This window comes from Populus alba, chromosome 3, assembly GCF_005239225.2.
Source record: "Populus alba chromosome 3, ASM523922v2, whole genome shotgun sequence".
Classification (NCBI taxonomy): Eukaryota; Viridiplantae; Streptophyta; class Magnoliopsida; order Malpighiales; family Salicaceae; genus Populus; species Populus alba.
In genome coordinates, this window is record NC_133286.1 from 4,795,138 (window position 1) to 4,810,749 (window position 15,612).

Consider the following 15,612-nt stretch of genomic DNA (forward strand, 5'->3'; position numbering starts at 1 on the left):
ATTTGTTTTCTTTCTCATGTTATTTTGTGTTTATTGTGTTCTATTTTGAGTACAAAATAAAAAAATAAAAAAAGTAATCAGAAAACATTATTTGGGTTAAGATAGGTCTGTAACACATATGTTTCACAATAGCATATCAAAATTTATATTCTGCTTATTAAGTGTGAAATTGCACTAAATATCAAGTTTCAAGTCATTTGGACATCATGGGGCGTAGGTTATAAATTCAAGTTTTAAAGGGGTTGTTTCGTATCAATATATCAAATCAACTTGGAATTAGCTCAAAATTTATATTCTATTTCCAAGGGTCCTAATCATAGAATATATTAAATTTGAGGTCATTTGGATATAGTTTTCTTTAGGTTCTAGAATCAAGTTTTGTTTTGCCGTAACGAGTATGTTTTGCATTAGCTTTCAAAACTTATTTTGTTTTTATTAATTTCATTCCTTCCAGTTTATTATAATCATATTTGGGATATTTGACTGTTTTTTAAGTCATTTTCATCACTTTCACATCTATTTGTTTTTTATCAGTTTTGGTCCAAACAAAAGTCAGATTTGCAATTTCGAGTCTAAATCGGTGTTGTTCCTGTCGCAAACTCTATTCTTGTTGTGTCTTCATTTTCTTATTCTTTTTTATTTTTCTTTTCTATTTATGTCATGTATTCAGTAAGGGAGAGGGAATGAAGGAGGATTCTTGCTCAAGGATGCGACAAACTAAGTCATGGTTTAAGGGTTTTAGAATGAGAAATTGATAAGTGTAGAAGATTATTCTATGAACTTCAAGCTTCATGGGGTAATGAGGTATAAGGCCAAAAGAACAAAAGATGAAGGAGAGCTATTATGGTTATCATTCAAAAATATATACACAAGTGGTTAGTACAATGTGTGTATTTGAAATTCTTATCAGTCACTACTTCCATACAATATTATTGGAGAAAGGTGTTAATAATAAAGGAATACTGAAGGATTAAACAAAAGGCTAATGAAGTCACTACTAATCATATTCAAGATTCGAGGGTGAATCTTATTGAAGAGGGAGGGAATGATACGGTTCAGGTTCAACCTTGGATTCCTTATAGTAAGCATTCAGTTATGTGTTTAAGATTGGTTGTTGATATGATTTAGTATATAGTTCAGCCTTGGGTTTTTCATGATGGGTTCTTACCTATGGATGCATTCGGTTACATTGAGGTTCTTATGGATGACGAGTTCAGCCCAATTCTTTTTGCGAGTAATTCATCAAGATTAGGACAAGCTATGCATAAGATGGTTTTAGACAGCAAAGAAAGTTTATTTGGAGTGTATTTTTTATCTTATTTGGTCCCTACTAATAAATATGAGTTTGGGCCACAAGAGGTCTAAAGTTAGCTTAGGTTAATTAAGATGTTGGGATTAGATCAGATTTGTTTGAGGGTTGATTTTCTAATTCTATAAAGACTTAAATTAGCAAAATATTCTTCTAGATTCAAGGAAATTTTGTTCATTATTTTACCTATTATTTAGGAGAATATTTATCAACAAATGAGAAAGTTTCATATTCAACAATTGATATTAGGGGACTACCAAATCTAATTTCCTAAGCTAGAAAGGAAACTAAATTGACAGGTATAAAAAAGAAAGATTTTATTTATTAATTGTCCACGTGAAACAAGGAAAATAAACACAATAAGGCAAGAAAACTTCATAATTAATTTCACATTCAAATCAAATTTCTTAGTCTATTTGGGATTTTTTAAGGGTGGAAGATATGATTCTAGCATATCTAGGATATTAATTTCATATTTTTATTATTTTCTTCTTAGGCATTTGACTATATTTTGGTCCTCAAAATTTAGAAATAACATAAATTATATAATTTGGTACCTCAATATTTTTCAAATTCAATTTTAGTATAAAAGTTTATTTTTGTTATGTTTTAGCCTCTAGTTGAAAGAGGAGAGAGAGAAAGAGATCGCTAAATTTCAGCAGTAGAGAGAGAAACATGTCGTTGACATCAATCTAGACAACCAAAACAGACGATATTTGTGTCAAATGATTCTAATTGATGAAGGGAGTTCATATTAGATGGGTTTTTTTTTTTCCTTTAAAGTTTGTGGAAAAAAATAGATCTAAGCTCAGGTTGATTTTTTGTTTTTTATTTGATTCTAATTTTTTAGACAGTTTTTAGGGTTTTTTTTTAAGCCATGAATAAGTTTATCACAGTTCTTAAAATGTTTTATAGGTGTTTTGGATCAAACAAGGGGTTGAAAAACATGTTTTTGGGTCAAAACAACTTAAGCCCTGATTTTCTAACCACTAATATAGCCGGAATCTAGTGAAATCAAACTACGCATCGTTTAATATTTTTTTTCAAATAGATTTTGCAATAAAAAAATAGGTGCTCAGTCGTGCAAGCCTTAATAAAATAGGCCAAGTGGGCAACAACACCTGACCTTTGCTTCTTCTTTTTTCTAATTTTTTTTTAAATTAGTAATATTTTTATGGTTTTTTCTTTAAAATTTCTTAATTTATATTTAGATTAATACCCCTTATCTCTTTTATTTTGTTTAGAGATCATCTTTTAAATGATGATTATTTTTTTGTTATACATTTAAATTTAAAGAGTTTTTTTATTTATCTATATTTTTTTTATCTTTTGTATGGATGAACTTTATTTTTAAAAAATAAAAAAATTATTTTTAGATAATATTTCTAATATGTGCAGCCTTGCATGATTTCTTTTTTATTCAATTAATTTAATTTGTATCTCTATTGCTATTATCGTTTTCTTAAATAAAAAATTATTTTAATAAATAAACTTAACAAATATGTAAATATATTGTTTATGAAGGTTATATATATAATTTAAAAAAAAATAAAAAAAAAATTAACCCACAGCAATCACAGATAACTTTAATTAGTTAGATCCAAAACGTGCTTGCTGCTGCTGCAGCAGTAAATTACTTTTCTATCTTTTCCAATGTAAATAAATAAATAGCAATAGGGAAGGTTGCACATGACAACTTTCCCAACCACCAGCAGTCTTCCCTGCCAGAGAAAGAACGGTAGATGAAAGCTTGAAATGGACTAAACAAGTGTAAATTATATTTATACAGAGAGAGAGAGAGGGAGAGGGAGAGAGAGAGAGTCCTCTGTATTAGTCTTGGCTCTGTTTTCTGCTTTGGTTTTGTGTAGATTAAGAATGAGCTGCTTGTATGAAATAAACAGGTGGTGGAGAAGCCACGTAAATCTGTGGACACTGTACTTGCTGTTCCTAGGTCAGATGGTGTCTTTCGTGCTTGCAATGGGCAGTATCACTTCTTCTCTAGTGGCCAGTCTTGGTAACCTCTTCACTGCTGCTCTGCTGCTGTTCTTGTTAGCTTTACATATGATTTCAAGATATTGCATGTTGTGGGCATCTGGCTGCAGGTGTTGACGCGCCCCTTACACAATCATCCTTCAATTACTTGGCCTTAGCTTTGATTTATGGCAGCGTATTGCTGTACAGACGCCAAAAACTACAGGTACCTTGTTCTTCTTCCTTTTCTTCTTGGGGGGGTGGAGGGTATGATTAACATGTTTGTGTTGGGATATTCTGCAGGTTTCTTGGTACTGGTATCTCCTTCTAGGCTTAGTTGATGTTCAAGGAAATTATCTTGGTAAGTAATGGTGGCTTATTTCTCTAAGCTCTGATCTCTCCTTTCACTCTGCATAATTAATCGTTAATGGTGGCTTATTTCTCTAAGCTCTCTCTCCTTTCACTCTGCAAAATTAATCATGCTTGCATTTCATTGTGTGGGTGAACATCAAGACACCTTCGAGATTGATGCTTTGGATATTGGATGTTTAATTTAATACCTATTGGCTTTCAATCATTTTATTTTCCTAAAGAAAAAGAATGGCATGTGTTGTCGTTGATACCTAAGCTTGAGTGAGTGCTGGTTGCTGCTTAGAGTCATAGGTCTGAGTGGATTTGTTTTAGTTTTCGTGGTTAGATATAATTTATATATGGACAAAACTCAACCATTAAAAACTAATTTTTCTTGTTATTTATAGTTTTTTAGTGGGTCTCACACCCAAATCTTAACCTCCACCTCTAATACAAACACACACCAAACCACATGGCCATTTATGCTCTCCGAGGCAATGTTTGTTTTTCGTGTTTTGAAAATATTTTTAAGAAAATTTAAATGTAATTTTTTAAATTAAGTTTTTTAGTATTTTTAAATAGTTTTAATGTGTTGAAGTCAAAAATAATTTTTAAAAAATAAAAATAAAAAAATATTTTATAAAATAATATTAATACCATCTATCCATGCTTGCAGGATAATATTAATTACCCACCAAAAACACCCATTTGAAAGGCAAATGTACCACCACAATCTTTCCTCTTAAGAATTCAACTCGTCAATAAATCTTACTGCCAAACATGACCTTACTAGCCCTACCTTCTGGCTTCTGCTCTTTAAGGCATCAATGGCAAAATCACATCTCATGATGGGTACTCAAAAAAACCCAGCCACACGAGGTGCGATAACAAAATGGAGATGCATGCCTCCCATCCTGTAAGAAACTAGACTATACATTGTGTTTTTTTTTCCTTGAATTATTGATATTTTAAAATAAATGTGTTGTTAGATTTATATTTTAATTATGTATATTTAACTACGCATGACAATATACTATTAGAATTTTTATATTTATCAATAGAATTTCTTGTGGGTATTTATTTATACTCACAATCCATCGGCATGAAACCTACCAATAGGCTCACGAACAGAAATAATCTGTCGGAAAAACTCTCGTCAGTGATTTGTAATTTATAGGTGAGTCCGTTGGTAATAATTTTACCGATGGGCAAAATGCGCTCAAAAAACAAATTTACCTTTTTTATTCCATTAGTAGTTTCATCACTGAATATAAAATATCACTAACAAAAAAAAAAACATATTTCATTCCATCGGTGACTTTTTTTCATCTGTCAACATTTTCATCGATGAATTTAATATATAATTGTCAAACAGATCGTCTATTATTTCGTCAGTGAATAAATAGTGTTAGTGATATTTGCAGTAATTCTTTTTCAACTCTCTAGAATATACCTACGGACTAAGTCTGTCGGTAACCCCGTTAGTAATAATTTAAAAACATATTTAAAAAAAAAATCTATTAGACAGAAATAGAAAATAATTAAAAAAAAATAAATTAATATAAAATTAAAATATTTATTATAAATTTAAACATTTATAAGTTCATATGGAATTAATCTAGAAAAGATGCACTGAAGGAGTAGGGTCTAGATTGTGGATCAAATAAGAAGGAGCACGCGTACTACTCATCTGTGATCTCATCTTCATTACCAATTGGCGGAGTTTGGTCGTCTCACCACTGAGTCATTAATAATTAGCAGTAAGATGGATCATTCGAGCTTGAAGTCGCTGGTATAAAATCACCTCGAACTTTGGAGTTTGAGTGCTCAGAACTGATTGCGGGCATCCAACTGTTGAAACACTATGAGTCGTCCACGAGCCATTGGTTGTAGTGTTAAAGAGACCATACACTCAATTTTTATCGAGTCTAACAAACGATCATGCCTCCAACCACAAATCTGAATCAAGATTCAGATGAGTTGAAAGATCGTCAATGTATCTCTCCTTCATCCGAATGTTATATGTATCCTAGAAAGAAAAATTCAACAAATTCAAAAAAAAATAGTTACTTAAGAAAAAAAATGGTTGGAAACAACATACCACAAGGTGTTGAGCTCGACTATTCACAAGTTGTTGCACCTTTTTTTACGATCATCAATCCGCATATGCATTTCCACAAAAAGCTCCATCAGGATTGGAGTGTTATATGTATCCTAGAAAACAAAATTCAGCAAATTCAAAAAAAAAATAGTAACTTAAGAAAAAAATGGTTGAAAACAACATACCACAAGGTGTTGAGCTCGGCTATTCACGAGTTGTTGCACCTTTTTTTACGATCATCAATCCGCATATGCATTTCCACAAAAAGCTCCATCAGGATTAGAGTGTTATATGTATCCTAGAAGACAAAAGTCAGCAAATTCAAAAAAAATAAGTAACTTAAAAAAAAATGGTTGAAAACAACATACCACAAAGTGTTGAGCTCGGCTATTCACGAGTTGTTGCACCTTTTTTTATGATCATCAATCCGCACATGTATTTTCACAAAAAGCTCCATCAGGATTGGTTCGCGTCCAAGAACCATAGCTGGTAAGAGAAAATTATTGTTAGTTAAATATATTTATAGAAAAAAAACAACAAATAAAAAAATATATGTAATTGTTTTGCATGCAAAGTGAACGGAATGGAGTCGTTGGTGTGCGTGATAATGGAATCATGAACACGTCGATTCTAGTTCTTTGTATCGGAGTGTGATCGTCACATAAAATAATCAGGCATTACATGCTGAATAGATTGTGCCCACACAGCCTCTGAGACATACAGATATCTGAAATCCTTCCAAATCATCACCTCCTTCTAGCCTATAAGCTTTTTTTCTTTTCTATATTTTTTAGTTTTCTTTTGCATCTCGTACCAAAAATCATGTAACCTAGATAGTACAAAAGAATTATTTGTTAGTAAATGAATAATAAAATTAAATAAAAGGATTAAAAAATTTTATTTTGATTTCAATCTTACCTATTTGTAGTGTGATTCTTCCAAACTCTCCTTGCAATAGCATTGTCAGCTCTATCCCATTCAAATTTTTCCTTGCAGTTAAAAGTTTTACAAGAAAAAAATTCATTAATAAGTTAAGAAACTAACCAAATTAACATGATAAAAAATTATTTAAATTAATACTAACCTTAAACCTTCCAAATCATGCATCAATCATAGGTTTTCATTTAGAATGTTTGGAAACCTGACTCCATTAAAACATGAAATTTTTATTGATGATTTCATTGTCGATGTTATGGTTTTGAAAGCCTTAATGTTTGTTGTAAACTTGAAATTGATGATGTTGCTTTAAATTAATTTTTTAAAAATTATTAACATGTGGCCATTGTTGTTGTTCTTTGTCTTCCCATATTTTTACAGTGGCAGAACAAAGATATATTCATTCTAGCCTTGATGTTATCCTTTGTTTTCCCTTTCATGTCCATAACCTTGTTGAAAATATTCTCAAACATGTTCTTTTTAATTTGTATGACATCAAGGTTATGGCAGAGTAAATTAGTTTTTCAATAAAGAAGCTCCTAGAAAATATTTTATTTTACCTAATTGTAAGTCAAACCAAAAACAAAAAACTTTTGCTTACCAAATTGAAGATCAAACATAATTTTATCATACTCTAATACCACATCATACAAAATTCCTTTCAACTCTGCCAACAAAAAAGTTATTTTTGTTCTTTCTATACTTATAATCTATTGGTAAGAACCACCAATGGAAATAAAAAAAGGATATTTTACCATCATTTGTAAACGTGAAGGCCTTGTTATTTTCTATATAGTATGGACATGCAAGTTTGTCATGCGTGCTCCAATAAGAAACTATTTCAAACATAGAAAAATCATTGATAATCCACATCAAATCTGCCTTCATTTAGAAATTATATTTTCTTGATACATCATATGTCAAAGCCCCAAATGACCACGACTACTTCTACTCATCAATCAATGGATGAAGACAATCATTATACTCTAACCTGGACTATTAGGATTAAGTATGAATGTATATAAAAACATGAACTCTACCTTATACACATCACTGGTGGTAAGTTGTAAACTATGAATATCATCGGCCAACAAGAATAAGGAACAACAAATGACTCGAATGGATTGAATTTGTCCATATATAACCTAAGACACATGTCGTTGATTCCACTGAAAACTTAGGATACACCTTATTAAAATGTTTATAGGCTTCACCATCAAAAGGGCGCATTATCACTCCATCCATCGCATCATAAGAATGATGTTATATCATGTGTTGAGCAGTTTTTGGTGACATGAATAACCTTTACAGTCTATGTGTGATTATAAAGTCTCTAAGTTTATATGTGGGATAAAAGTCATTCTGCTACCAATTCTGGGTTATAACGAGCATGCCCACATGGTTTGCACCCAATCAACTTTATATTTTCAAGGTAGTACAACATGTAGAAGTTTGAATGCTTGTCAAATTTTCTAGTATCCTAGGCCGAGGGGTTTAACATGGATTTAGCAGTATAAAAGTCAACCTATTCCCTTTAGATAAAATATTTTTCACCCATTCAATAATTTTGTCTGTAAAAATGACATGTCATTGTACTTCTTGGGTTTTTTTTCATTCCTTCTTTTCCTACTGTAATTCCCTCAGTATATACCAAAAGAGTATTTTTGCCGATGTTTACCGATGGATACTACAAGGGCATAACCAGTCAAAAAAATTTACCACAATCTACCAACGAAAATACTTTGTTAGTGTATCCATTTGTATTTGCTAATTTTCTGGTAATGATAATGGTTATATTCAATATTTATGTGCTTAATATTAGAGCAGGGATGGATGAGGTATAAGCCACTCCAAACTCATCTCATTGCTATTATTAAATTTATTTGAAGATTGAAATTTGCATTCTGAAAATAGAACTAAGTATTTTTTTTATTTTTTAAATAAAATCATTAGCTTCTTGTTGAATGATTTCTTTGATCATGTAGTTAACAAAGCATACCAGTTCTCATCAATAACTAGCGTGACATTATTGGACTGCTGGACAGTAGCATGGGTTATAGCTCTCACTTGGTTCTTTCTCGGAACTCGCTATACCTTATGGCAGCTGATTGGTGCTGCCATCTGCGTTGTAGGGCTTGGTTTAGTGCTCCTCTCCGATGCCGGGGTGGGTGGAGGAGGTGACATTACTTCCTTGTCTAGCAACTACTTTTCCTTGTTCATTATATTTCTATATATGCTCATGATCACTGATCTTGTCCTTGCTTTATTTTGATTTCTTCTTGGGATTTATAACTCACGTGTCTATAAATGGAAATATTGTAGGTATATATATCAAAGATAATGAAGAAGATTAAAAAAACAACAATATTATCTTATATGAATCTTGTGAGCGTTACATGTATATATGGAAGAGAGAAGGCCTATCTTTGTCCATGATATTTGCCAAAATATACATCTCTAATCTAGGTAAAAAATAAGCTAAACTAGGCAACGACATAATGACATATATATTCAGAATATTCTCCTATATATAGATAATCATGGTCAAAACCCATTAATTAAAAGTAAGATCTATCTACCTTGCTTCTTGAAAAAATAAGAAAAAAATGATATATAGATCCTTGTAGATTTCTGAAGATCATGTTACTAGATCCATTTTTTTAAAAGAAATAATTAATGATATATATTCATTTAAACATATTCACTGATCCGAATTAGGTTTTGAATCATTTTATCTCACAAATTAACTCATTTTAGAGATACTTTGGGATGAACAAAATCAGCTCCCTTGACGCCTTCATTGTGTGCGTGTATAAATAATATAAGTAAACATGTTACTGTGTTCGTATTTACTCGCAAACTAGAGATAATTAGCATTAGATAATCAATAAACACACTCTTTTCCTTGTTATTGCTGGGACACTTTTCTTATACTCTGTTTTTTTTTTTATGTAAGAATACATGCTTATAAACGCAATATCATTTTTGCAAGCACATATTTTTGTCGTTATTACAGGTGGTTCAAAGCCCATTTTAGGTGATTTCCTTGTTATTGCTGGGACAATTTTCTTCGCCTTGAGCAATGTTGGTGAGGTTAGTAAATCCTGTTTGCATGCAAATAATATGAATCTTATGAAGAATTTTAATTCGTCAACTAAAAGTAATTGAAACACTAAATCTTAATATTTACCGAATTCTTCTATGAAATTAATGCTAGGAATTCTGCGTGAAGAAAAAAGGTCGTGTTGAAGTGGTGACAATGCTCGGTGTTTATGGATTCCTAGTGAGTGCAGTTGAGTTGTATCCTGTTCATATGCTAATAATAATTAAGAAAATACTTGAATATATGGAGAGACACGTCAAAGCTAACTCATGAATATGTTCATAGGTCCCGACCGGCCGGTTCGGGAACAATTCAGGTCAACTCAATTTTTTTACAAAAAAAAAAAATATGAAAAAACATCAAGTAGTGCCTGTCTTTCTTGATTTTTTTTTAAATTTCAAAGATTTCGAATATAATTATAAGTTGGAGTGTGTATATATAACGTACATTATCTTCGATATTCCATAACTTCATTTTAGATCTATAGTGGAGCTAAAGAGCTTGGAAGCAGTCACCTGGTCTAAAGATATTGTAAGTATTTTATATATATATATATATATGCTAAGAACTATAAGAATGATATATACTAGACCTTGACATTTATATTTACTTTGGTTTCAGCTACTTGCCATTGCTGGCTACACTGTATCCATGTTTTTATTCTATTCTCTCGCTCCCTTCGTTCTAAAGGTAAAATCTCCCTTTGTTGTTTCTAAGTTTGTAAGTTCAAGAAGGTTTAGCTTTTAGTCGAGGGAGAACACTACAACTATAAAGTTATTTTTGAAGAATTAAGTTTTAAATTTCTGGATTAAGTTGTTTTTTTAATCTTATTAATATAGGTTTTAATTCTAATTAGAAATCATGAATAACGGGAAAAAATAATTATATTGAGAGCAGTGTGTATCACAACTAGAATATAATAATATATCAAGCTTCTATCAATTTTAAAAAGTTATTTTTGAAGATCGAACTTAAATTTATAGATGAAGTTGGCTTTTCAGAACTTATTTATTTTTACATTACAAAAATGTTTTTAAAAAAAAATTAAATTTTTTTTATTTTTTCTTTACTTTAAATTAATATTTCTTTGGTGTTTTTAGGTTATTTTGATGTGCTGTTATCAAAAATAATTTTTTAAAAATATATATTATTTTTATTTTGATGTATTTTCAAATAAAAAATATTTTAAAAAATAATCAAAACTACATTCTTAAACAAACTCCTAATCTTTTTAATATAGGTTTTCTAATGAGAAACCATGACTAACAGCAAATATATATATATATATACACACACACACACACACATGCATGATTTTCCCTCAAGTTCCATTATTAAATAGTTATTTTCTAAAATAAAATAATTTAAGGAATTGAATTGATCTGTGGATTTAACAAAGAATCAATTTAAGATTTGAAGAATTGTCTTATATTTATCTTTTTGTGATGAAATTATAATGCATACAGTTAAGCGGAGCCACAATGTTCAACCTGTCTATTCTCACATCCGACATGTGGGCTGTCGTTTTCCGTGTCTTTTTCTACCACCAACAGGTAATTAATAACTAAAATACAATTAATATATGTATATTATTTTCTTTTAATTAATTCATGTATTTAACTAATCTTTAATTGCAGGTTGATTGGTTATACTTTCTTTCTTTTGCAATTGTAGCGATTGGATTAATCATTTACTCGATAACGTATGTTCTCATCCTCTCTATTAATTGTGCTCATAAGAAAATTAATAATCTTAGCCACTTTTTTGTTTATTTTTTTTTCTTCATCAATTTTAACTCTATGCCATGAGTGTAAATCACACACATAAACGACTGTGGTTCAAGTAATTTGATGTTTTTATTTTAAAATAAAATCTCGAGTTTAAATTTTATAAATAAAATATGTAATTATTAAAAAAAATTGACCTAACTTGAAAGAATTCATAGGATCTTACACACACACACACACATATATATATATATATATATATATATATATATAATTGAAAATCAGAAAATATTTTCTTAGTATGTTCACCTTTGAAAACTAATGAATTTGTTGATTTATTTACTACAGGGAGGAGGGGGAGCGAGGTTCTTCGCCAGCTCCGCCGGACGGGGATTCCAATGCAGAATACCAAGTGCTTCATGAAAATGCAGAGGTGGGGTTATGATGAAGACATTAAACGAGAAAAAAAAAATTTAGGGTAAGGGTGAAGATGGTGGTTGGCAAGTTTTCTTGTCTGATATGACTCGTTGTTGTTACATGGATATTTAAGTGTATTATTTAATACTTTAAAAATAACTTTTAATCTTTAATCAATTTTGGTTGTGGTTGTTTTTAAACATATTTTTTGTGAAATATATTAAAATAAATTTTTTTATATTTTTTAAAAAATTATTTTTAAGATCAGCGCATCAAAACAATTCAAAATATATAAAATAAAATTAATTTTTAAAAAAATATAGGTTGGCCCGCTTTTTCAAACACAGCCTTTATTGTTGTGCAAACTAATTTATAAATATAAATATAGATGTTAAACTTATTTTTTTTTAATTAAATTGTATCCTTACTCTCTTTTTTATTTCATGTTTTAATTAATATAATTATCTAGAGCAGCTTGCACGCACCTTGATTAATCTCACAAGTTTTAAAGGTAGCATCCATATAAGATTCCAGTGATCCTGAGAAGATTTGAACTTATGATCATTAGAGAGCAAACTTAAAGTTTGATCATTAAGTTACTTCTTATTTTTTATGTATATATATATATATGTGGATGTCCGGTGTCAACTTGTGTGAACCATATAAACTTTTAATAATTCTAAGATTTGTGGTGCTTGAACTGATAAATTCTAAAAATTAAATTAAAACCTGATAAGTTAAATCATACATATCGTATTTTTAATTTTTATTATTATATTTTTAATTTTTATTGTAGTTGCTGAGACTTTAGCCAAACATGACAGAAAAATAAATGCCTCGATAAAATGTTAGCCAACCCAACAACTTGGATCCTCGTTGGATGTCGTTTTATATATTAAAAAAAATGTGTTGAGATTTCGGATGTTTTGAATTTACTCTCTCTTTTTTTACGATGGAATCAAACCTAACAAGTTTACTTCAAAATCTAATATCTTACCATCCAACTGGGGTAAGGTTTATAATTAAATTGATGTGATTAAATTTGATGAATTTAATTATTAAAAAAACCCAAATTATTTAAAGTATGACTTAAATCTATAGTTTTAAAACTTGACCCAGCTCAACGAGTCGACCCGGGACTAGAATCGAGTCGGGTTGAAGAAAAAATAGGAGAAGAAAAAACCCGGCGTGACCTAGCTGACCTAACGGGTTGACCAGGTTAAGACCCGGCTACAAACCCATTGACTTTTGTTTTTTTACTAAAACAACATCGTTTTAATTTTTTTAAAAAAATTGACCCAACTAATTCGGTGATTCAATCAAAACCTAGAACCCGGATCTTGAACCAAACCAAGTCTTAAAACTATACTTAAAACTTGATTCAATATTAATTCATCTCAAGACTCTCGAATAAGAGATTGAATAAATTTTACATATTAAAATAAAATAAAATAAAACTATTGCTTTTAGGATTAACAATACTAATAATACACTAGCCTTAAGTGTTGATGTTGTGTTGGAATCAATTAGCTTCGTACATAGGGTATGCTTATTTTATATTCAAATATTGTGGTTATTAATATTAATAGTCATTAGAGATTTATATGGTCGTTAACTTGAGAACTTGTAGAATTAATTGAAGTATGCGCAAGTTAGTTCGAACAACCTATGTTAATATATATATATATATATATATATATATATATTGATTTTTTTTTTTCTTCATCATTTAGATGTATTAAGGAAAATATTTGATTATAAAGTAAATTATCTTTCTTTCATGGTTTTTAAATAATGATAATAATATAAGAAGAATTGCAATATTTATAATAAAGATAATGGAGATGGTGACAGTAACGGTGACTTATAATGATGACTTATAATAGTAATATTGAAATGACATTGGTGTCTCGGTAGATGGGACTGTCCATAATTTCTTAGCATTCCTAAAGCTAATTTTTTTTTTTTTTCCCCATGACATTTCATAAAGAAAGCTCAATTTAATTCCTCTCCGTCCCCGGTAATTTAGGAGACTCCACCATAATTATAAAACTTAACAGATTAACTTATTTATTTAAAAACATCTTTTCATTTAAAAAAATAAAAAAAATATGTAATTTTAGTAATTAAAATAAAAATAAATTAAATTTGAGTTAGGTCAAACCATAAATGAGGGCTATAACTATGGTATTCTCTCTATGGAAAAGAAAGAAGTACAGTTTTAAGGGCTTGAGAACGTTTTTCTAAATAACTTTTTTATTTTTATTTTTACATCAAATAATTATTTTAATTAAATAATTTAAATTGTTAAGTAAAATTCTAAAACATGATTTATTTTATTGTTTAATATATTTTTTTCAATTGAAAATCAGACTTGTTTAGGCTTATATAATTTTATAAATAATTTTTATCAAATAAAAAAGAAAGACAGGAATTTGGGGTTAGTTTGGATGGATTAGGATGTTAATTCTTAATTGGTAGACTAAAGAAAAATGATTTGGGAAGCCTAATTGGTTATCAACAATCATTGACTGACCAATAAGATTTTTTATAAATTAGTAAACATGTTTAGGCTGTGAATGTTTTTATCTTAAGAAATCTAATCATAGACTAAGGAATAAAACTTTTATAAATCAATTATGTTGACTTTTATGCTCCTCGTGACGACGCACCAGCATGGCGTGTCAATCCAACCATCCCATCCCCGTGGATAGGAAACCTAAAAGTCCCGATATCTCCAATGCGCCGTGGTCTTGGGCCACACACGCCATCTCCACCGCTCATTTTATCTTTTGATTTCACATCACTACTTATTCTTTTATTTTTACCCTACTCTCCTATCGGTCTACTTTTCTACTATATAAAAAAGACGGATTGAACTTCTTCTCTGCTGCCTGAGAGGGTGGCAGCAGTTTTTTTATGTGTTTTTTTTAGAAATATATCAAAATAATTAAAAATATATAAAATTTAATAAAATGTGGTTACAAACCACCTCGTTACAAGAAAAGTTTATGATATTGCATTGAAGATTTTTTTATTAATATGGTTACAAGTGTGGTTTTTTTATGTGTTTTTTTGTTTAAAAATATATCAAAATAATTAAAAAAACAAATTAATTTTTTTAAAAAATCAAAAATTAAAACATGGTTACAAACCACCTCATTACAAGAAAAGTCTATAATATCAAAAATATATATAAAACAAATTAAATATTAATGAAACGTGGTTATAAACCACCTCGTTATAAGAAAAGTCTATGATATTACATTGAAGATTTTTTTTTTTTTTGTATTTTTATTAACAAACTAATTTTAAAGAGAAAAATAAAAAATTAGTAAAAAGTGGTACAAACCACCTTGTTATGAGAAAAGGCTATGATAATGTATTGAAGATTTTTTTTTTTTGTTTTTTTATTAACAAACTAATTTTTTTAAAAAAGAAAAAATTAAAATTTAGTAAGAGCATCTCCAATGAGAGATGTTATTTTAAAAAAAAAATTAATAAAATAGCATTTTGAATAGTATAAATATAGTTTTTTTTACCATGCATATTTCAATGGAAAAAAGCCATTTCGAAAAGTCAATTCTATTACAGTTGAGTAAATAAGTGTTTTATTTTTTTTTAAATGATTTTGATGTTATTTTTTTTTTCACATAGCTAGATTTAATTGGCTTATTTTTTTTTGTTGGCCCCACTT

General features: G+C 29.4%; 2 protein-coding genes across 4 annotated transcripts in view; one reads left to right on the plus strand and one right to left on the minus strand.

Annotated features, from left to right (window-relative positions):
- Positions 1 to 15,612, minus strand: part of LOC118037857 (uncharacterized) — a 95,002-nt gene that overhangs the window by 62,377 nt on the left and 17,013 nt on the right. The window lies entirely within an intron of this gene.
- LOC118037862 (uncharacterized) lies at positions 2,987 to 12,092 on the plus strand. The gene is made up of 11 exons (XM_035044002.2): positions 2,987 to 3,323; positions 3,412 to 3,506; positions 3,584 to 3,641; positions 8,654 to 8,845; positions 9,685 to 9,761; positions 9,886 to 9,968; positions 10,251 to 10,302; positions 10,393 to 10,461; positions 11,238 to 11,324; positions 11,409 to 11,473; positions 11,847 to 12,092. Exons 1-11 carry the CDS (start codon positions 3,185 to 3,187, stop codon positions 11,941 to 11,943), a joined length of 1,014 nt encoding a protein of 337 aa, XP_034899893.1. The 5' UTR covers positions 2,987 to 3,184; the 3' UTR covers positions 11,944 to 12,092.